The sequence below is a fragment of the Mya arenaria genome, chromosome 2 (assembly GCF_026914265.1).
Source record: "Mya arenaria isolate MELC-2E11 chromosome 2, ASM2691426v1".
Lineage (NCBI taxonomy): Eukaryota > Metazoa > Mollusca > Bivalvia > Myida > Myidae > Mya > Mya arenaria.
The window spans coordinates 14,290,890-14,315,526 of record NC_069123.1 but is presented as its reverse complement, the minus strand read 5'-3'; the positions used below and the strand labels follow the sequence as shown (position 1 = coordinate 14,315,526).

Below are 24,637 nucleotides of genomic sequence, written 5' to 3'. Positions count from 1 at the left end.
TGGTTTATGAGTGTAATATTTTTTATTAAACTCGTTCAACCGCTAGTGTATATTGTAAAAGTAATAAAAATAATGAGTTTATTGTAAAATTGATGCATTCAACATTTTGTTTTTATATATTTCTTGAGACTGCATAGAGCTCATTGTATCATAATTATTTACGAGCTGACCTAAAATGGACAGTGTTAAGATGGTTTCCATTTTTCTAGTCACAACACTAAATACAGCATTTAACAAAATCTATTTTCGTTAGCGTCTTTAACGCGGTACACATGTAAGCGTTACATTAACTTGGCTGTTACGGTAAAAAGAACCGTCTTTTTGATACGTTAGTGATAAAAACAATGTCACCTAAACGCCTTAAGCGTAATTATTACTCTGTCACTGTTAGTGTCGCTACTACGTCAGAAAACGATATACATATTACGGCGTGCGTAATGTTCCGTCAATGCGCAGAAGAAACAAGCTTACAAAATATATATAATATTGACACCTTGGAGTCCGACATAAACTCCGTCTAATAACACTATCAATGCTGTTCAATCAGACCCCGCAACCAACGCCGTCGCAATGATCGGCGCTGCCATTTTTAGCCACCAAACACAACGTCGTCACCAAGTTCGGCGCTGCTACTTCAGCCTGCACACACAACGCCGTCACCACGATCGGCGCTGCTACTTCAGCCTACACACACAACAACGTCACCACGATCGGCGCTGCTACTTCAGCCTGCACACACAACGCCGTCACCACGTACTGCGCTGCTACTTCAGCCTGCACACACAACGCCGTCACCAAGATGGGTGCTGCTTACTCAGCCTCCACACACAACGCCGTCACAACGATCGGCGTTGCTACCTCAGCCTCCACACACAACGAAGTCACCACGATCGGCGCATCTACTTCAGCCATCGCACTCAACACCGTCAACACGATCGGCGCTGCTACTTCAGCCTGCACACACAACGCCGTCACCAAGATGGGCGCTGCTTACTCAGCCTCCACACACAACGCCGTCACAACAATCGGCGCTGCTATCTTAACCTCCACACACAACGACGTCACCACGATCGGCGCATCTACTTCAGCCATTGCACCAAACGCCGTCACCACGATCGGCGGTGCTACTTCAGCCTGCACACACAACGCCGTCACCAAGATGGGCGCTGCTTACTCAGCCTCCACACACAACGCCGTAACCACGATCGGCACTGCTACCTCAGCCTCCACACACAACGCCGTCACCACGATCGGCGCTGCTACTTCAACCATCGCACTCAACGCCGTTACCACGATCGGCGCTGCTACATCAGCTTGCACACACAACGCCGTCACTAAGATCGGCGCTGCTACTTCAGCCTCCACACACAACGCCGTCACCACGATCGGCACTGCTACTCTAGACTACACACACAGCGCAGTCACCGTGATTGGCGCTACTATTTCGAGACCAACGAACAACGCCGTCACCACGATTGGCGCTGCTACTTTAGCCTGCACAAACATCGCCGTCACCCTGATCGCCACTGCTACTTCAGCCTCCACACACAACTCGGTCACCACGATCGGCACTGCTACTTCAGCCTCCACACACAATGCCGTCACCACGATTGGCACTGCTACTTTAGACTCACCACTCAACGCTGTCTACACGATCGGTGATGCTACTACAGCTTCCGCAAAAAGCGCCGTCGCCACAATCTGTGCTGTATCTTAAACTTACGCAACGGACGCCGATTACTTGATATGCACTATTACTGTATCCTCCGCAACCGTATATGACATTTTTCACTGTTACGTCAGTTGTCGTTACAATCGCCGCCTTCAATATAAATGTAATATCGGCACTAAACTGTACGTTAACAGATATATACTTTTGGTATCAATAACGTTATTTTCAAAGTAACACGACGTCAAAAAGGATGTCATTGTCATACACATATATGAGGTTCCGCAAATGCTGGTACCCAAAATGTAACGATTAAAGTTTGCAAAATATCCGTTGCTAAAATATCAATATTTACACCTCAGTTTTAATTCCTTAAATGAACTGTCTTTCGGCAATTGCGTTTATCAATCGATGAACGCAACATCTTCGGATATGTTCGGATCGCAATTCATCGAATTACAATATACATGAAAACTATTGATCTTTTATTGTTTGTATTGTGTCAGCAGGTCCAGTAAAATATAAATCAACATTTAGAAAGTGTTAATTTATTACATTTCAAACGTATTGTTGCCAAACGTGTTTAAATTTTACGTCTAAAAGTGACTTCAAGTGGTTGATCTATTCCCCGTGTAAATATAAGTAACGAATTGCGGGCTTGATGTCATTATCGGGGATATGACCGCAATTGGGCTGGTCAAAGTACGCGAGGAGTCCTTCGGACTCCACACACTTAGACCAGCCCAATTGCGTTCATACCCCGATAATGACATCAAGCCCGCAATTCATTCCTTAAATATTTACACCTCAACTTCCATTCCTTAAATGAACTGCCTTTCGGCAATTGCGTTTATCAATCGATGAACTCAACATCTTCGGATATGTTCGGATCGCAATTCATCGCATAACAATCTACATGAAAACTATTGATCTTGTTATTGTTTGCATTGTGTCAGAAGGTACCGTATAATATAAATCAACATTTTAGAAAGTTCTGCTTCTGCTTGAGGGCATTTTAGCTGAAATGTTGTGCTAAAGATCATCTCTAGCTTTTTTGACAAATTCACAATCAAATTAGGGGTGAAAAAATGAAATTTTAGTATCAGGATGTTCATTAACTTAAGACGAACAGGATGATGGATTTAATTTTGGAATTACTAAAATACTTTTGAAGAAAATAGGAATGAAAAGATTTTTCTTTGTTGTCTGAATTTAACCTGGATATTGAATATTGGATATTATCTATTTATTGGATTAAATTCTGACACTGTTGACACTTACCCTAAAATATATAAATCATGAGTTCAAAAGAACAAAGGGACAAAAAGACCAATTCAAAATATCAGCCCCCGGGCAAAATATCAGCAAAAGGTGATGAAAAACCAACTGCCAAACGGACAAATTCTGAAGTCAGCAATGATAGCATGGACAATGGGGCAATACAGAGACAGTTAGATGTGGTGAATGAAAACCTATTAGAACTTAGGGGTGATCTCAAACATATGCTTAAAAAAGATGAGGTAGAAAACTTAATCACCAGTACTATATCAAACATTTTAAAAGAGTTGGAACAAAAGACTGAAGATAGGATCTTGAGGATGTAGAAGGATATTGAAGAGGATATGAAGGCAAAGATTGATACAGACATTGAGAAACTGGTTAATTTAAAAACCAAGGGCCTGGAGGACAAAATTAATAGTTTGGAATTTGACAATAATGCTCTTAAGGAATAGCTGGACAGCTCTAAGAGCTATTACACTCAAGAAATTGACAGGCTAAAAGACAAGGCAAATGAAAACGGACGTATCAGTCGGGAAGCCAGTAAGAAAGCAAATTATAATGAACAGTATTCAAGAAAAAATAATATCAAAATCATGGACATTAAAGAAGATGGTAATGAGACGGAAGCATTATTGTCAACGAAGGTGATTGACATTCTCGGGGACCAGGGTATTAAACTTGAGAGCCATCACTTTGTTGCTATCCACCGAATTCCGGGCGGACGTGGGCATGCCAAACCTGTTTTGATGAAGCTCCGTAACAACAATGACAAGGCCATGGTGATGAGGAAGAGACGGGAAATGAAGACTGCGGGTCATCGCCTCGTTGACGACGTGACCAAGATGAACACGGGTCTGATTAGCAGACTAACCCTCCATCCAGCCATTGACAGTGCCTGGTATTTTAATGGTGCAGTTTACGGACTTACTGGCAGGAAGGAAATAATAAAGTTTGATGTGTATGACAATATTGATGCCGTTATGAGAGCTCACCGAGAACGGAAAACAGTGACATCATAAACTATTTACATTCAATGTGACTGGATAAATTACCTAATATGTGCATGGATTTAAAATTTAACCAGTAAGCAATTAGCATTTGCATTTTCCTTTGAAACCTGTTTTTAAACTAAATTGACTTCAATTCATGTTAAAGTCATATATTTATATATTTTTTTATTTTATTTGCATAGTATTTGAAACAAGTTTACATGTGCATAAAGAGTAACCATGTGCTCCTTATGTTTGTATTTTCACAAGAGCGCCACCTATAAGTCACTGTTATATAGTATGTACTCATTGGACTGTATACTACATAATTATGGGTTTTTACTAGTGATAAAAATAGATCGGCAGAGGTCATTGGTCATGTCAAGTTACAATAATTATGTGCTCACTGATCTGTCAATATGATTATATCAATAGGTCATTCACTGTTATATAAATGCTTCATTGATCAATAATTGTAGTCATACAGGTACTACTAAACCTTTGCTGTTAAGCTTTACTTAATATCTATTCAGGTTATTTCGCTGATAAGAGAGTTTTATCTTATCAATTATTGTAATAAGATTTTATTAAACTTGGGATTGTGTTTTTGGAAAAATTGAATTTTTTCTGTCTTTTCTACATGTTCATTTTCACTTTGCACTTATTTTTATGTTCTTGTATATTGAGGTAGTAGTTGTTCATGCATTTTTGTCTATACTCAGTATTTACCTTTTACTCTGATGTATGCAACATTAAACTGTGGTCATTCACTGTTAGGAAAATGATAAATAATAAAGTTTCTGTGGGCGATATTTGTAATGACTGATTTAAAAATTATTACTTACAACTGTCGAGGTCTAAAAGACAACAATAAAAGAAATGATGTTTTTAATTTTCTAAAAGCCCAAAAGGCACATATTTATTGCTTACAAGACTGTCATTTTATACCGAATATGGAAAAACAAATTTACTCACAGTGGGATGGTCAATCCTGTTATCATAGTTTTGGTACGTCAAACTCCAAAGGAGTTTCTATTTTATTTACAAAAATATTGACTGTAAAGTACATAGGATTGAATGTGATCCACATGGAAATTATGTAGTGCTTGATTTGACCTATGGATTAAAAAGGTTTACATTGTGTGCGCTTTATGGCCCAAATTCAGATAGGCCAAGTTTTTATACAGATATTTTCAAATTCATTGACAAATTTGAAAATGATTCTTATATTGTTTGTGGTGATTTTAACCTAGTACTTGATGTTCAGTTAGATTACAAAAATTATAAAACTTATGATAATAATAAACATGCACGTCAGACACTACAAACAATTATTTCGGATAGGCATCTTACTGATTGTTTTAGAGCATTGAAAGGAGATATTAGTCAGTTTACATGGAGACAACCTACCCCTCTACAGCAGGCCAGACTGGATTTTTTTCTTGTTTCTGATGCTTTATTGCCAAATATTAGAAATTGTGATATACATATAAGTTACAGATCTGATCATTCTATAGTTAGTCTTGATTTAAAACTACAAGAAGTTAAGCATGGGAAGGGCCTCTGGAAATTTAATAATTCGTTGTTAAGTGATATAGAATATTTAAATAGTATTAACCAAAAGATTGAAGAAATCAAACAACAGTACTGTTTACCTGTATATTGCTTGGATAAATTGTCCGAAATCAATAATAATGAAATTCAATTTGTGATAAATGATCAGCTTTTTTTAGAAACATTGTTAATGGAAATTAGGGGTAAAAGTATTTCCTACTCAAGTTATAAAGTTAAAAGTAAAAATACTCAGGAAAATGATATTTTAACAAAAATTGGAAATATAGAAAAAAATTTGAATGATGAAAATAAGGATAGATTAGAGGCTTTACAGAATGAATTAAGTACATTAAGAACAGAGAAAATAAGAGGACATATTATCCGATCAAGAGCAGAATTTATTGATAATGGTGAAAAGCCAACAGGTTTTTTTTGTCTGCTTGAAAAGAATTATTCTATCAGTAAATGCATTCCTTTTATTGAGAAGGAAGATGGCTGTTTTGTATATGAGCAAAATGATATTTTAAAAGAAACATCCTTGTTTTATGAAAAATTATACTCTAAGAGTACTTCAGAAGGTGACTATAATATTGAAAATGACTTGAATGAATGTTCTGTTCCTAAACTGTCAATTGATCAGGCACAGTCTTTAGAAGGTCTTATAACTTTTGAAGAAGCCTCTTCTTTTTTAAAAAATATGAAAAATGATAAAAGCCCGGGTTCGGATGGATTCACTGCAAATTTTTTTAAGGCTTTTTGGTCTCGTATTGGATATTTTGTAGTTAGAGCTGTAAATTTTGCTTTAGAAAATGGATCAATGTCTATTACTCAAAAACAAGGTATCATTACATGTATCCCAAAAGATAATAAACCAAGGAAGTTTCTTAAAAACCTTAGACCTATTACCTTGCTCAATACAGTTTATAAAATTGCATCTGGTTCCATTGCAAACAGATTAAAGACTGTATTAGATTTTTTAGTTGCAAAAGACCAAACTGGTTTTATAAAAGGAAGACACATTGGTGAAAATACTAGGCTACTATATGACTTGATGAAATTCACTGAGGATAATAATATACCTGGTATGTTAATGATGATAGATTTTGAGAAAGCGTTCGATACTTTGTCTTTAAGTTTTATTAAAAAAACTTTTTATTTCTTTAATTTTGGACCAATGTTTATACAGTGGATTTCTTTGTTTCTGAATAATACTGAAACTGCTGTTCAAATGAATGGTTTTCTGTCAAATTTCTTTAAAATTGGGAGAGGGTGTAGACAGGGAGACCCGATAAGCCCTTATATTTTTATTTTGTGTGCTGAAATTTTATCAATAAAAATAAGAAATTGTAAATCTATCAAGGGCATTTCAGTGGACGGTGTTGAATACAAAATATCTCAATTTGCAGATGATACATCTCTGTTACTTGATGGATCAGATTTATCATTGAATGCTACCTTAAAATTATTACATGATTTTTCTTTATACTCTGGCTTGAAAATTAACTTTGATAAGACAGATTTAACATGGATTGGTTCCCTAAAATATAGCACAAGGTCAATTAAAACAAAATATAAATTGATCTGGGGAGCTACACAGTTTAAATTATTAGGTTTAATTTTTGATGTAGATCTTAGCAAATGATAGAATTAAATTTTATTAGCAAACTAGAAAAGGTGAAGATATGTATCAGTTATTGGAAAAGAAGGAAGTTAACTCCAATTGGAAAGATCACTGTTGTAAAATAATTGTTATTACCCATTTTTACACATCTTTTTATGTCATTGCCAAACCCTTGTACACATGTGTTCAATAAAATCATAAATATGTTCTATGATTTCATTAGGGATGGACCCCATAAGATAAAAAACTCTGTTTTAGTAAAAGAGTACAGTAATGGAGGTCTAAAAATGATAGATGTTGTAGCATATTGTAATAGCTTAAAACTCTCTTGGCTTAGAAAATTTGTGAATAGTGAAGGAAAATGTTATGTGTTAATGAACTCATTGTTTGATGTCTGTAAAGTATTTAATACAGGAAAATTGTTTGCTGAAAGTATAATAAAGAAATTAAAAAATAATTTTTGGATTGATGTACTAAACATATTTAATAGCTACATTGATAAATTATCCACTGATACTGTTGAGAGTATACTAGATACACCTTTGTTTTACAACCATCATTTGAAGATTGGTAATAAAGGTATTTTTGTCAAAAGTCTTTATAATAGAGGAATACGTTTTATTAAAGATATTGTTGATGATACAGGCACATTTGTAACAAAGAGATACTTAGAGAATTGTACAGGGACAAATATAAATTTCATATTGTTTGAAGGTTTAATTAGAGTTGTTAAGAACTACATTAAAACATGTAAAATTACATTTAGTAATAATGATAGAACTCAAAACCCATCAATGTCATGTTATGTAAAGGATATTTTGCTTGAAACCAAAGGAAGTAAAAAAGTTTATAATGAATTGATAAAAAATAAGGATACTCCAACATGTCAGGCTAAATGGGATATTGCTTTCCAGGATGTAAATTGGAAAAAGATCTATGGATTGGTATTTAGTATTACAAGAGATACATATATTCAATGGTTTCAAACAAGAATCATACATAGGATTTTAGCTACAAACTCACTTTTGTTTAAAATGAATATTGTTAATGATAGATTATGTACATTTTGTTTGTCTGAAGAGGAAACCTTGATTCATATATTCTGGAATTGTGAGATTATTCAAACCTTAATAAACTGTGTTAAAGAGTTTTTATCAGCCATAAATGTTTTTTTCCCATTAAATTGCCAGACATTTTTGTTGGGAACCACTTGTAAAAATTCAATTAAATATAATATACTTAGTTATGAAATTAAAAAATACATATATCTCTGTAAAAGGAGAAAAATAAGACCATCCTTTATTGGTTTAAAGAGTAGTTTAAAATTTGCTTGGAATATTTATGAAAAATCAAATATTAATGAAACAGAACTTAAAAATTGGTCAGTTGTAAAATTGTTTATCTAGACCACATACGTTTTAAATACAGTAAAAACTTATATACTTTGTACAAGAACATAGTGTTTATATTTTCTTTACTTTTTTCACTTCTTTGCTTTGTTTATATATATAGATATATGTATATGTGTGTGTATGTGTATGTATGTGTGTGTATATATATATATGTATGTATGTATATATATGTATATGTATATGTATATGTATGTGTATATATGTATATATGTGTATGTGTATGTATGTGTATGTGTATGTATATGTATGTATATACTACTTAGATGTGTGTTCACCCTTTTAGTTATGTCATACTTGTTTTAACATCTGAAATAGAAATAAAAAGACAAGGATGTATATAATAATTCAAATTATAGATGATGTTTTGTTTAAGATGGTATCATTATTGATATAACTAAAATTTAATACACAAGTATGTATAAAATTCCCTATATTTATGAAATATTTTGTGAGGTATGTTCCTGTGGTGTGCCCCGAAACCACGCATACCATAAATGTACGGGGACAATAAAAGGTAACACAAAAAAAAAAAAAAAAAAAAAAAAAACATTTTAGAAAGTGTTAATTTATTATATTTAAATGTATTATTGCCATAAGTGTTTCACTTTTACGTTTAAAAGTGATTTCAAGTGGTTGATCTTTTCCCGCGTTATGGTGACGTCATTTGAAAAAATGTTTCCGGTTTCAGTCGGGTCGTTCTATTTACAGAATGGGTAAGAAAGGATTACTGAAAGGCCTCCACACACTTTGACCAGCCCAATTGCGTTCATACCCGGTAATGACATCAACCCCTAGTTTTTAATAAGATAAACAACACAATAAATAAATTGATTAGAATTGGCGCGTTGTTGCAAGCGACTTACCTTGCATATGGAAATCAACTTGGGTTTTCCAGGACGGCTTAATAAACGGAAAATGCCTGGCGTTTTTCAAGATTTTATTTTTGATAAAGGGGGTGTTACAAGGATGTGATCAACAACGAACGGACATCAAGTGAAATTCAAAATCAAAAAGTAGAGTAACAAATTTAACCAATTAAGACCAAAGTACAATTCTGGATAAACAGTATATACAACTGGGTTGTAAAATAACTGATATTCACAAATAAGCTTTTTCTAATGGTTCCATTAACCATAACGGGGCATATCACACTGAACATTGAAATGACGTCATTGACACTAACTCGAAACGTTTTAAAAGTAATATAATAAATCGCTATTAAATTCGAGGCAAACTCCTCGTGGGAGCCTTCGTGCAAGAGACAGCCCATTTTGCAAATCCCTGTCCAGTTGATAAACTCTTTCCCTGCATCTTACGAAGACTGTTCCGGTCGAAGAGCAAGGGAAGTTATTTCTAATGATGTTTTGTCTAGCTCGACTGTCTTCCTACAATGTACATGTAATTTTCGCATGATTGGCAAGTGTGTACACAGAAAATATATTTGTGTTAATTACAACGAATTTCAATTATTTTTCAGTCTGTATACATACTTTTCCTTCTCATCCTCTTCTCGTTTGACTGCCTTTCTGAGTTGCTCGATTTCTTTTTTTGCCAAATCTAACTCTTCTTGCTTTCTTGCAGTGTTATAGAAAATATAAAATATGTCATATAAAGTAAGAACCCGATTTTAGTTATAACTAGAGAATAGATAAATTAAATGTTAAACTCATATTCTAAAGTTGTATTAGGAACTAACAAGACGAAACACGAGTCAACTTTGTTATGTTTACATAATGACACCGGAACGAATTATGTCCCTATGTTGTAAAGCTTTTGCATTACTTACAATGTTTAACTGAATACAATTTGCCGATTGCTTTATTTAAAACCAAAATAATATAAATTGATGATTGGTTACATTTCCTGCATAGCTTCAAACGGAAGGGACAATAACGCGTGTCCAATGTTAATGTTAACGGCTTATCACTATTAAAGGCCGATGAACCCTTGAATAAGACTACTAAATCACATTGTTCCCCCCCCCCCCGATACACAAGCACACTCTTAAACACCAAGAAAACAACAACAAGTGATGTTAAAGTAATACTTTTTGGATGCTTCAGCTCCCTCTAATAATGCAGAGTCTGCTGTAGCCAATTGTTCTAGGACTATAGCCATTTCAGATGATGCTTCGTCAAGTTCGACTTTTTTTCTACAATTTGCATGAAATTTACTCACATGACAAATGCCAATTTCATAACACACACACACACACACACACGCACACGCACACGCACACACACACACACACACACATATATATAATATATTAAGTATTTTATTTATTTTCAAATGGCACGTGTGTACACTTTAAATTAGCTGTCAGTGTTTTAACGATTGCCATTAAATAGTATAAACATTTTAATACATACTTTGCTTTTTCTTCCTCTTTCTCTTTTTTGTATTTTTCGATTTCTCTTTTAGCATCATCCAACTCTTTTTGCTTTTTCGCAATGTCGGTTGAGCTGACAAAATGTGAGAGAAAATAGTGTGTGCATTTGTATTCATAATCATTCAAAATAAATTAAAATCAGTCTTTAAAAGCTTTGGAGAAAATGACGACAAAATGTCCAAAATGGTAATGAATAGCAACCGACTTCGTTTACCTTATTTTCCCCTTAAGTTCATGTTATTCTCCTTTAGGGAAATCGGTGTACAGATGTTGTTTTTTTCAATAGATAACTACATTGCTGTTAATCAAATAATCAATATTTGAAATAAATTTGTCGAGATGTAAGCATATGAGAAGAATATTTATTGGTTCTCTTTACTGTCCTTACCTTTCTTTTCCTTTTGTTGCTAGTTCTAGGGTTTCGGCATATCTAAAATTTAGATGAATAATGAACTCAGCATTGAATACATTATTAAATTTATATCTTGGCAAAATCAAGCTCGTTTATGGATAACGAACAAAATATAGGTTATTAGTACTTTTGATCCAGAAGGTTGTATTCGACTCGAGTGGATTTTTGCAGGTTCGGATTTCACAAGGCACAAGCCGAGTGAAATCAAAATCTGCAAAAATCCACGTGAGTCGAATACGACATTCCGGATAAAACGCAGTACTAATAACCATTTTATTTTATGCATTACTGGTTAGATCACTTAAAAGTCACATGTTATTGTATTTAATGCCATTTTAACGACGCTCTATTTTGTTTTATGACGTCATTTTAACATCGCGCAACGATACTTGTTATGACGTGACGTCACAAGAGTGGAATACGGCCGTATTGCACTGGAGTGGAATACGGACTACCGTAATTTGAGACGTGTATTGCGTGTAAATTTGTGATGGGTATATAATAAAACATACTTATCCCTTTCCTTCTTCATTTCTTTTTCCAGTCTTTCAATTTCATATTTGGCCCCAGTTTTTTCCTCAACCAGCAGAATTAGCCTGAAAACAAACCTCATTCAGGGCTGTGTTACAAAATATTGAAACAATAGTTTTGTACTATATTAAAATAATACACTCGTTAAAAATAAAAGATACATTCTGTCACATCCCAACATCCAAACAAGAGCAACGCATTTAGTATACACACCACCATTGTCATTTCCTCTAAAACTCAGTGTAAAGTGATCCTTTTAAGACAACATTTAAAGGTATTTCGAGCGGATGCAGATTAAGATAACAACATATATGCTTGAAGTACAGGCTTTAAATTACATTTTGATCCAATACCAAAGGAAATATCTCCATTTGAAAACAAACTCTAAATATTGCACAGTCCGACATGACATTTCTTTCATAAATGGCCTTTTAAGTTTAGTACACCAGTGAATGCTTTATTTTCTATGCTAGATGATAAATCAAGCAAGAATAGATACCAAAGGTTTAAAAGTGTCAGGAATAATGGCGTTTGAGCATGTGAAAACATGTATTTCACACATTAAACCATTTTTATTGAGAATTTTCCGCACAACGGAAATACCTCTGGGTTACAGACAGAAACGGTGAAAAAATACCTGGTATCTTTTTCCGACAGTTGGCTCTGTAGTATTGCATTTTCGTCTATTTTCTGTTTTAGCTCCCTGCAATCAAAAATCACTCGTAACCATAAGGTTTAAAACAGTGTTTGCTTAAACTCATTTGGAGTATTCTCAACATGTCAAAAGGATATAATAGTATATAAGGATATAATCTCACACGGAATTATCTTCTTGACGTTGTCTTTGTGCGTTCATCTCGGCATATACATCATCCTTTTCTCTTTTTAAATATTCTATTTCCGCAGATTGTGTGTCTATCTCTTCCTCCAAACATGAACATCTGTGAAAACAAGAACAAATTAGCAGTTATTAAAAAACACAAAACATTACAATTCACAAAAATGCTACTTTGTAATCTTACTTCAGTGTTTAAAAATGTTACGAACTATTTTATCATATGCATAACCTTTCTTGTAGAGCACTGTTCTGCTCGGCTGTGGTACTCAGCTGATGCAAATCCCTAAAATAATAAAATATTTTTGTATTATGATGATGATGATGATGCTGCTGATGATGATGATGATGATGATGATGATGATGATGATGATGATGATGTATTTGTAAACATTGAAAGGAATACAAATGCACCCTATTGGAAATGAAATAGACAAAATAAAAGAAATACCGTTGTAGCTGTGCCAAATTAGTCTTGTATTTCAGTTGTCTCGTAAGCTCTGTTACAGCACCGTTATTTACTTCAATATTTTTTATTAAGGTACTGCAAGAAGAGAAAACATATGTTGGCATATAACTGCCGTAGGATAACCTGATAGAGTTCGCGAATTGTTTCGTGTTAACCACTTAATTTCGCGATAATTATCTAGCTACCTAGTTAATATTCGCGTTACCTTTTTGGTAAGAAAAATATCATAATACTAAAAACAGGCTTGAAAATGCCCAGAACTGCTACCTTTTACCTTTTTTAAGCTGTACAACAATAACAGGTAAACTCGTTATGGTTTGCGAACTCCACTTAATGAGTAACATACTAACTGGTTAACGTATTAAAATTCATGTTACCACTATGCTATAAATGCATTCCACATTCAGATGCTAACAGGTTATCTTGTTATGGGTTGCGAATTACACTTAATAAGTAACGTACTAACTGGTTAACGTAATAAGATTCGTGTTACCATGTAGTTATAGATGCATTCCAGATTCAAGCGGCTAACAGGTTAACTAGTTATGGTTTGCGAATTCTACTAAATAAGTAACATAATAATTGGTTAACGTAATAAGATTTGTGTGTTACCATTTACGTAATGGAATTCGCAAATCATAAGTAAAATTAAGTGGTTAACACGAAACAATTCGTTGAATGCCAACATAAAAACACAAAGTGTTTTGTCTTAAGAACAAGAAATATATATAACAAATAACAATCTGATTAATTATCCCTCATTCCAATGATTACTGTCTCTTGCAAGCCCAAGAACATTTCTTTATTCAGGATTGTTGGGATAAGAGTGAGGTTTGTGCATGATTCAAACTGATGTAAACCCCCAGTAAATTTACATTTTTCTGACCGTTCCAAGGCGGTACCTAACAATCCTTGATACACATAATTAGTTTTTTTTATAGTTTATATGCACTGTGTAGTTTTTTGAGTTTTGTGCTGTTGTTCCATGTTTCTTGTTTGTATTGTTTTTGTGTGTTATATGTCTTTGGCGTTTACCCCGTGCCATTAAACGGGGTTTATGTTTAAACTTTTGGCTACTGAGCTTGTTTCTGTAGTTTTTCACTTAAGTTTTTCATCCGGTAATTAGTGCTTAGATGTAAGGTTTTTACAAATTTAAGGGTTTTGTGAATGAATTCATTGACACGGAAGCACGGTAAGATAAACGAAGTCATCGTTAATGTATCAATATATTGTTTATGTCTTTTTTGCAAACTTTTGCGCATTAGTAAGGAAGACTGTGTCAAACAAGAATGAAATGCAATGTAAATGGAGTTTGTATTATTGTTTTTGTTGTGGCTCTGCATAACCTAGATGTTGCGTTATATATAGACGAGATGTGTTCACAATTTCATTTAAGATAAACAACGGTGATAAAAGTCTCTACATCCATTTGGTGCATCTAAGCTTAAATATAAACGAATCATTTTTTTTATTTTATATATAAGTAAACACCGCGCTTTATATTACATCATTTGCTTGGTCAAAACGTCTAGGTCAAAAGCCCATGATATACAGCTGCACTGAAAAATGAACATTTATTCGTTTGCTATCAAAGTGTTTTAACTAAATAATGAGTTTTAATGATATTGCCAGAAAAAGTATACACTATTGCATTGGTAGACTTGATTTTTTAACGAATTTCAAAGAAAAAGTATGTATACCAAGTAAGGTCAATTATAAGTCTCGCATACCTCTTTTCTTTTTCGATTTCTTTTATCTTTTCATTTTTGTCTGTAACCTTCTTTTGAAGTTCTTCTATCCTTGCCTTGTTTGTCTCACCATCTCCACTGTAAAACAAATCACAAAAACATGCTCGAAAAACGTGTTTCATATAAATTGCACATAATAAGCTGAACAAAGTCGATGTATGTTTCTTTATTTCTATTGACCATGTTTACCTTAACTGTTCCTTTTCTGCAGTGAGCTGTCTGACTTCACCATTCAATTCGTCTATTTGCTTTCTGAAATTAGTCATATAAGCATGAATTAGCAAAATATAGGCTTCACTTTTATCGTTTGGCACATTACTGTTCAGATTAAAGTATAACGATTTCGGGTAAAAGCAGTGGTACATACTCATTATCTGCGACCGTTTTATCCAATGTTGTGATCGTTAGTTTCGTCTCATCTAGCTGCTGGTTTAACTCAGATATATGTTTCTGTTCCTGTGTTATTTCGACCTCAAGTCTGTTTGCGTCGACACTAAAGGAATAATGGTACTCAAGTTAAACAGCATTTTAGAGTATATATACTTACAGAGAAGCTCTAAATGAAAGTATAAATTAGATAAAAGTTTATGCCACGAAACTGCTTAAGATTTAGTCAAACCCGTTCTAATTGACATATTTATTCATAGTCATTATCCACTTATTTATGAGACTTGCATGTACAACTTTGTTTTTCGATTCACATCTTAGTAGCTGAGTATGTATACCTTGTAACACTCTGGTCGTGGAGACGATTGTCAATTTCTTGACCCTCCTTTGACGTTGTTCTGCAACTCAATGAATCATTAAAACGATACAAATTTGTGTTTTAAAGTTACAACTTTATACCGCATGCGAAAATTGACAGATACATAGGGAAATATTTGTCCGGCGACGTCAAAGTAACCTCAACAAGAGCTAAATAACAAGTTTGAAGACTAAATAACAGACCATTCAAAAATACCATGATCGGAAACAGAAGACCGACGCCAACGCCGCGAGACAAATTATTTCCTATTGTCTGCCATGATTCGCAGGCGACACAAAAATGGTCGGCGAGCCCCCGAAAGGTGAAACATCCGATTCACGGACATCTAGTCTTAGTTAATAATTGCTTCAAATTGGCTCGGTCTATATATAAACGTCTTTTCTAAACAATGACCAGTCAGCTGACCTGTTATGGTTCCTTTGGTAGTTTGTTATTTCTAAAACCCAATACAATATCTTATTATTCTGAAATGCATATTAGTATACTACTACGGCTTACTTGCATAATTCGCGTTTCATTGATGATACGACCTCGAAAATCTGGTTTTGATGTCCCTCGAGTTTGCGTAATTCCCTGAAATGTTCATGGTGTCAACATGTTTTCCTCCTACTAGTCAATAACATCGTTAGCACTGTTAACACCATTTTTTCTCCCATTAAATCATAATAAATAGCTGTATAAATATATAAAGAAAATATGCAGTTATTCATCTACCATGGGTCAATAAAAAGTGATTTACTTTATTTTTATGTATTTAGTGCTGAAAGAACATGTTTTTATCCCAAGAATTTTTATTCTTTTAGTACACAATTTAACAAGTACTTCAGTCTGAGTGTAAAATAAAACCTGGAAATAAATATAATTTTTCGACACATGCTATTTAAGCATGCATAGTTCAACAAATCCAAGAACCTTCAACCTCTTGTAATATCCGTAGTACCTTTTGACAAATTGAACAAGTCTGAGGTACAAGTTAAAATGACATTAAGACTTTTTGGTGTAAATTATACAATTAAAGCTTACCTATTGTACAAAATGCATAATGGATGTTAAGGGTTTATAACACACGTAATTTGAAGATGGAATTGATACCTAGCATGTTCACTTATGGAATAGAATAGAGAAGAATCAGAGCATGCTGAACACTGGATGATATGAGTACAGCATAAATTTATCAATGTTGAAACTCTGATGAATGAGAATGGCTCAACGACATAGGTGAGATGAAAGATGACACTAACAATATAAAACACAGCTTCATACCATGGTATCATTTTCGGAAATTAATTTGTTAAAAAAAAGCTATATAAAGGGAGTGAAATAAACAGAAAGAGCAAATCTGCAGGGTTATATTGAATCTCTATATCTAATGCTTTGTTCAGCTTTTCAAGAATGGTAACATTCCGGGTAAATGTTCTCCCAAAAGTTCACGTGCAAATGAAACCGTAGAAATTATGCATTCAAGCAGTTAGTGGTTATTTTGAGTGCGTTTTCATATAATGCCTCTTGTAAAAGGAAAAGGGTCCTGGATAACATTCTTTGGAAAGTGTTTTCAATATAAATATGTATAACCAGTTTTAAAAACAATGCCATACACTAGAGTATGAGTTTTAATATACTTTCGCAAAAAAACATTTTCTGCTTAAAATACGGAAATGCTTTTGGGCCATCCGATTATTATGAAAACAGATTTTCTTATTCTATCTCATAATTGTAAAAAACATGATACACTTAATGAGAAAATGCCCCCCATTTGTTGAAAACACCAGCCTTTTATCCCCATGTATGAACTATTAATGTCACATGAGCTAGGCACCAGAGGATACAATTGCATAATACAATAAACGGAAAATTGTCAAAAACGAACAAAATATTGATATAGCTCTGTATAACGCATTGAATCTTATGTATCTTTCGCAGTTTTTGCTTTTTTCCAATTCGAAATGTACTGGGTTCGTCGACCGCGTAAATTTAAACTTATTAAAAAAAATAACGTCGGTATATATATATATACCCGCACTAGTCAAGTGTCTTTCGCATGCTAAATATACACACTATAAAGTGCATAACGGGTAAACTCAGCTGAGACAGCGACAACATATTATTTTAATCATGTAAAATGATTATCGGCCTCATTCTAGCTCGTATTGACAATTCTAAGCTTGTGTTGTGGAAATACTGTATTTGCCGGTTTTGGGATCATCTGGTGTCAAGTTCCTTTAAATGTTATATTTAAATACATTTCAGAAGCATATACACAACGTACATACGTATTTGCAATAACATTCATATAAGTTAGACTCATATAACATGACACTTTTATGCTAATTTTGTTTTTAAAGAGAGGCAAAGAAGCAATGCCTTAAAGAAGACAATATAGACCATTTCATAATCTTTTTTATGTCCAAAGCCTAACATCTCTTAATTTCGAATTCGGTTCAGGGGTGGGAAAAACGTCTTCAATTGTCAAATCATGTTTTGGAAACATACAGTGTTTCAAAAAAGTTATATTGATGCTTATATGGTCTGTTTGAGGAGTTTTTATCTACCAGTCAGTGTCATTTTGGCCATTACTTTGTGCTTCTAAACAAGGTCAAAGCTTAATCTATTTTAAACCCTGTAACGAGTCTTATTTAGAAATGATATGAGCTGCTTATAACACACATGTTCACTACAAGGTCAGTGATTTATGTTTTATAAAACCCTGTAGTTTATACTGTATCGTTGTTATAAAGTTTGCTGACTTTACATAAAGAAATCTGATATGCTATGTTATTACAACTAATTGCTTAAATATCAGCCTTTAAAAAATACTATTTATAAAGGATTTGACCTGGTTGTAACATTCAAAATACTTTGTCACTTCGTTTATAAAGCCATAGATATGTATCATTTAATAACAGTGTACAGGAAGGTTGTTTCAATTACAAGGTTTATAATTATTATGTTCTGGCATAGTCATAACATTTGAGAGACATAATATATCATCGTCTGATACTATGTGTTTTACGTGATTAAATGTTCAATTATTGAAGAGAACTTTAAAGACAGCACAATTGCTTAAGACCATTTGCAAAAATCAACAAATAATGGTATTTACCTCAAAATCCGATGCTCCTCTCTCATTTCTTCTTCTGTTCTTTTTCCGAGTCTAAATTAAAATATGATATATCGAACTTCAACTTATGCTTTCTCGATTCATTTGGCTCCTTATAAACATACATAATTTATCATATGTTCAATAATTAAGTATAAAATACTTAAAATATTGCAAAAACTATGTGGAATGGATACACACAATGCTCGGCTGTTTTCTTAAGATAAGATAGATTCTTACTGTCATTAAATTAGCATATCGGCATGAATGTCAACGAAAAACATATGAACAAAATATAACCTCGAACTTATATTCTTTCGGTCTTCCTGGCATTTTGATCCAAAATTATCCTTTAAATCCAAACCTTGGTAGTCAGCGGTAGCCATTTTACTGACTGTTTATTATGAGATATCACTCGTCTAAATAACTTCCTCTCTACTTAAATGATATGTTGTAAAGAGCGTTTACTACTTGTACTCGATAGTATGATTTAGCTTCGGTGTCATTTACCTTAAAATGCATAAGCAAACAAACATTTCAAATCAACATTTAATGATTGAACATCGACGAAGTAAAAAGCATACCATTCTCTTGAAATATTCTGAAGTTTAAATCATGTGAATATATTCAATTTCTGATCATTATTGATCATTACATTTGTCTTAATGATTGTTTCAGGCGTTGCACCACCATTGCTGTCATTGAATTGACATGCCGCTTCAACGAATCCAAGCCCACGTGCTTTTGTGTGTCCAGAGTTACCACATGTCAAGTGAATCACTCCATTGGTTTAACAGCTCCAAATAATAATATCAGTATGCTTCGGCGACAATTCATTTGTCTCAATCCAACAGAGACTGGTGTTTCCCTTTTTTACAAAAGACTAAACAGCTATTAACTTTGAATAAAGTATTACTTTGACCAAGTACAGTCCCCATTCCTTAACCTACATATTAGCTAATATCAAGATATTTGTCTTATATTGTCATCAACCGTGAGATTGGCTAAGCCTGACACTCGAGGGGTTGCTTAACAGGGCTTTTACTTGTACTTGCTTTTGTACATGTGTGTTGCTGTTTGGTTTTACAATCATTTCCGAATCTCCTTGTACTGACACTTAAAACTCATTTTTTTCCCTTGAGATTATACATTTCACTTTTTGTATTTGTATTCATGTTTAAATATGATACATGGAAAATCGCTTTTCACGCGCCTACTGACATCTGTTGACGTATATCTCACATTTCATTCAAATTTGAATACAAAGTTGGTTTATATTACGTTTTGCAAGTATCATGTGTTACTATGTTTAAGTTTAAATCGAAATAGATAGTTTTTTGTTCTGTTCTGTTTAAAATTGTACATAGAAAACAATGTGGATTATGTAGCACCTCAAATGTACACATACAAGTTGCCTGTAGCAGTTTGCAACATTCTGTGCATGAATTTTTATCGTCCTGTTTGTGCATTCTGATAAATTTGTTCTATATTGAGCTTTCTCGGTCTATGGACATGTAATTTATCATACTGCATGTACATGTTAACTGGTTTCTCTTAAACATTGAAACGGACTGTATTGTATGCGCCACACATTCTCAAATAAAAAATGTTTAAACAAGTTCAAAACATAAGCAAACTAAACAAAACATAACCTGGCACTCCCATTTGTTCGATCCTGGCCTTTGGGTCCAGAATTACTGGTATCCTTTAAATCACTACCTTCAACGTCAGCGGTTGCCATTTCTACTGACTGTTTGTTATCAATAATCTAATGTCACCTTGTATGCGCAGACATGATAACAATTGTTCCGCACGTAATGGCCATGACCATGGCCGCATGTATGATCCAGGAGCCGTATTTAATAAGCATCTTAGTGAATATCTTCATCTTAGTGAGAATGTCATAATTTTTGACAACACTTAAAAACCCGCTACATTTCATCAGATTTTTTATATACTTATATTGATAAGACCATTTTCTAGCTTATTTTAGTATTGTTGGTGTACACACATTGTTCGTTTTCATAAAATTTTAATTAGGAAAAGGCAATGTTTCGTTTATTTGATTTTTTACTTAGATGCTTAATGAATACTGCCACTGAGGATGCACTTTCTTGATAGGAGTGTTTGTCTGTTCTTTTATATGGAGATGCGTTTAATTCTTATATTGGTGAACTTTGAACTTACATTGTTTTAACATGTTTGTCATACAAAGTCACACAGGACAGTAAACATGCGCCGCAGTTTGGGATTTTAAGAATGTATTGCTCTAACTATTTGACCCTTTTGATCAAACTGAACTCATTTGTTAAAAGTTAAAATAGTTTAATGTAAAAAATATATCTATGGATTGAGGCCCTGACGTCATTCCTCCATAACGATATCCCTGTTTATAACACAACCTGATTTGTGTAAGCTGGTGACACGTTCATACAACAATTGAGAAAAATAAATATTAGTAAATAAATACCAATGGTCTGCGCATGAACGTACATTAAATATTATGCTGAGACTTCTGTATTAAATACCACTATTATTCGCGATTCGCATTATAAAATGTAGTCTTTTCGGCTAACCTAATTGTGAGTACATGTGTCATCCGAACAAATCTATCAAAACTATCAAATTACCTTAAAACCAATAATGTGCATGTTTGTTCAACTGCAATGCAAGATAAGAGATAAATCATGTGTTTAAAACGGATTGCTGAAAGGATAGCGACGGTTTTATTTTGAAAGATTAGCATTGTATTTTGGGACGTACACCTCGATATTTAGTCTCAAGTCTGATAGCCAATCGTTTAAATCATCGACAAAAACATGGTGTTAAATCATTTCAGTCCTTTCTTAAAAACAAATAACCAAGGCAAGTCAACACAAGGTTCGATAGAATAACTATGAATCTTCCTACGTTTTAGTTTTTCTAAACCTTATTGTAAAAAAATTCCGCATTTTGACATGACAAACAAACGGCGGGCAAATAAACCCCACATTTAGACATGAAATAAATTTGACTACGATGGTAGATTAATAATCGTGCTCAGGTTTATACATCGTCGACAACCACGGTACATTTTCCGGTACGCCTCATTCATGATTGCGCAGTAGTGTATCGGGGATATCCGACGTTGACGTTGATATGGACATAGTTTCCTCTTTTTCCGACTTTTTTATCTTTTAATTAAAACGTGACAAACGATTTCAACGAATATGTCTTTAGTTTAAAAACACATTACGCGATTTTTCATCGTAGCATTAATTCTTCCTTTACGGTTGAAGCACTGAATATTAAGAGCATGTGCATTATTTCAAATATAGTGTTATCAACATTGTACTTAAGTATTAAATATGTACCTACAATGAAATATACTGATAAAAAGTGTTCAAAGATAATCAGATTATTTACAGACTTGAGTACCGCAAATCGAAATCAGGTATTGTCAGATCTACTTTTTACATGACATGTTAAAATAACTATCGCGTATTAGTCACAAAATGGGACATATGCTATTTAAAGTGCAAAATGAACAAACCCTTCTTTTAAAAACGATTTAAATTGCAAAGTTAAGGGACCTCCACAGAACAAACATCGTTTGAAGATCCAGAATTAAATTGTTAAAAAACAGTTTTGAGGTTTAAAAAGCATAATTCATATATCCATTGCAACATGTGAAGCTGTAATGAGGAGTTGTCGTGATTGCAGCATTTTACTTACTACATTTTAAGAGATATTTACATTCTTGTAGTCAGAAAATGATTTTCATCAACTTTTTTCATAATTTAAGGGGACAAGATTTTTTTTTTAAATATATGATCAAGAACGCTCAAGACATTGTTGATTAGATGTTTGAGGTATTTGGACACAAAAATAAAGTTATAATGTCGACAGACTTTTCCGAAAAAGTGTGAATGCTTTTTTATCCAAAATCTGATAAAATCTTCTTTTGTAAAATTTGGTCAACTCCTTGCTATCCCAAAACATGTCTCCAATAATGTATGTTTTACTCCTCAAAAAGATCGTTCCTCAAAAACTAAATAAAATATGAACTTTTGAAAAGTTTTAATTTTTGATCTTCCCCACCCATTTTTGCACTGTGGCAGGCCCTTAACATGAATTTGAAAGCAAGCCGAAGAATCCAAAATAAATGTTGCTGAGTAACCGAGTGGAATATTTCATTATAGATGATTACGCAGAAAATGAAAATGTGTTGACTAAAAGACCTAACCTTGCACCCGCGTCTACAAATAGTCAAAACGTCCGAAGCCAATATCGGGTTTCATGTTATAAACTTTACACAAACAATCAACTTGAAAGATGAAACAATGTTAATATATCATATTACATATAGGTTAATCAGTTACGGTAATGAAACTATCTAAGTGTAGTAATAACTCGTCAATTTACATTACCTTTCTTAGGAAATGACAGGCACTTCTCGGTTATAGTTTGGGGCCACTTAAAACTGTTTTTGGTAAACATAAACCGGGCGTATGTTTTTAACTTTTTGCTAATGAGCTTGTTTCTGTAGTTTTCACATAAGTATTGCAATACTAGTATCTATGAAAATAATATAAACAACAACTTGTCGCGCCTACAGCCTTCTCATAAAGGTTTTAAACGATTGTTAACTTTCAATAAAATAAGGCTAAGGACAAGAACAGTAACCTTCCTTCACCCTTATTATTAGATATAGGCATAATTTGTGAATCTTACTGTACTCACTCTATCAAAAACCATTTCTATGAAATTAAACGTTGCATGAAAACAAAAATATTGCAATTGATACAATGACGTGGAGAAGAATGTGTTTCTTCGTGTTACTGAGGAGACCTCACATCCGATTCACAGCACAACTGCACGGGAAGCTTCACATACGGTTAAGAAGAAGTCTTTCGAACACGGAATCGTACCAGGCAAACTCGCGCAAACTTTTGAAAAGTCGACACAAATCGTATACCGATGTCTGCTACTTTTTCTGCATACTTTGAATTGCTAAGATTTTTAATTGTGTAAAAATTGACGCACAAAAATCAGTTTTGGAACACTGCAGCAAATAGTTAACACAAACAATTTCGAAAGAATATCTTATTACGATGTTCAAGCTTTTAGTTTTGAGAATGCATTGTTACAAAATGTGATCAACAAGGAACGAACATTATAACAGTAACAATTTGTATTAGAAATCAAAATCAAAATATAGAAAGAACCATCTGACTTAACGGTATTACATGTAAAACAAAAATGTTCTTAAGCTTTTTCGGTTCAACAATAAGCTAATATTTAGCAACATTTATTGTCGATTCATTTAAGCATTTAGTTATGATTATGATACGCATCCTATGTAACAAGGGTTTCTTACATATTGTGTTACCCTAAAACACTTCTTATTACGTGATTTTGAAATGTATTTAGTTAAAAAATGCTTTAAAGGATTTAAGTCTTATCGGTTATGTGTGTGGCATATTTACAACATAAAAGCAAACTGTACAAAACATCAATCGGACAACCTTTTAGTATTAAAGGTCACTGTGAACTTGACCTTTGACCTGATTACCCTTAAAATCAATAGGAGTCATCTACTGGTGAGATCCAACCTTCAAGTCAAGTTTGATGACCATAGGTCTAGGAAATTGTTGTGTTATCACTCGGACAAGCATTGGTCTACCGACGGACCGACCAACCGACCGACCGACATGCGCAAAGCAATATACCCTCTCTTCAACAAGTGGGGCATACATCTTTCTGGGATGTTCCGCGTCATGGCAACAGTCTCAATTAACCGAGACTTATGTTACCCTACTCTTGGTGTATTTTGTCATTTCTCCCCCTTAAGGTTTTAAATCATTATCAACTTTCACTGA

The 24,637-nt window shown here is 33.7% G+C and overlaps 2 protein-coding genes across 5 annotated transcripts; one reads left to right on the top strand and one right to left on the bottom strand.

Annotated features, from left to right (window-relative positions):
* The first annotated feature begins 799 nt into the window (after positions 1 to 799).
* LOC128213440 (spore coat protein SP65-like) lies at positions 800 to 1,717 on the top strand. The gene has a single exon (XM_052919132.1). It carries the CDS (start codon positions 800 to 802, stop codon positions 1,715 to 1,717), a length of 918 nt encoding a protein of 305 aa, XP_052775092.1.
* Positions 1,718 to 9,449: 7,732 nt separating this feature from the next.
* On the bottom strand, positions 9,450 to 20,568 carry LOC128210051 (myosin heavy chain, cardiac muscle isoform-like). Of its 4 annotated transcripts, none has more exons than XM_052914342.1 (17): positions 20,429 to 20,568; positions 18,780 to 18,830; positions 16,178 to 16,252; positions 15,639 to 15,704; positions 15,281 to 15,406; positions 15,103 to 15,165; positions 14,896 to 14,991; positions 13,148 to 13,240; positions 12,929 to 12,982; positions 12,680 to 12,802; positions 12,499 to 12,564; positions 11,843 to 11,926; positions 11,307 to 11,348; positions 10,899 to 10,991; positions 10,574 to 10,678; positions 10,017 to 10,100; positions 9,450 to 9,911 (listed from the first exon to the last, which is right to left on the bottom strand). In XM_052914342.1, the coding sequence occupies exons 1-17, from the start codon at positions 20,515 to 20,517 to the stop codon at positions 9,839 to 9,841; spliced, it is 1,383 nt and encodes a 460-aa protein (XP_052770302.1). In that variant the 5' UTR covers positions 20,518 to 20,568; the 3' UTR covers positions 9,450 to 9,838. The 4 variants fall into 4 exon arrangements, with proteins under 4 accessions (XP_052770302.1, XP_052770304.1, XP_052770303.1 ...); XM_052914344.1 differs by having other exon boundaries at positions 15,639 to 15,698; XM_052914343.1 differs by lacking the exon at positions 20,429 to 20,568 and adding an exon at positions 19,077 to 19,210.
* Between the last annotated feature and the right edge of the window lie 4,069 nt (positions 20,569 to 24,637).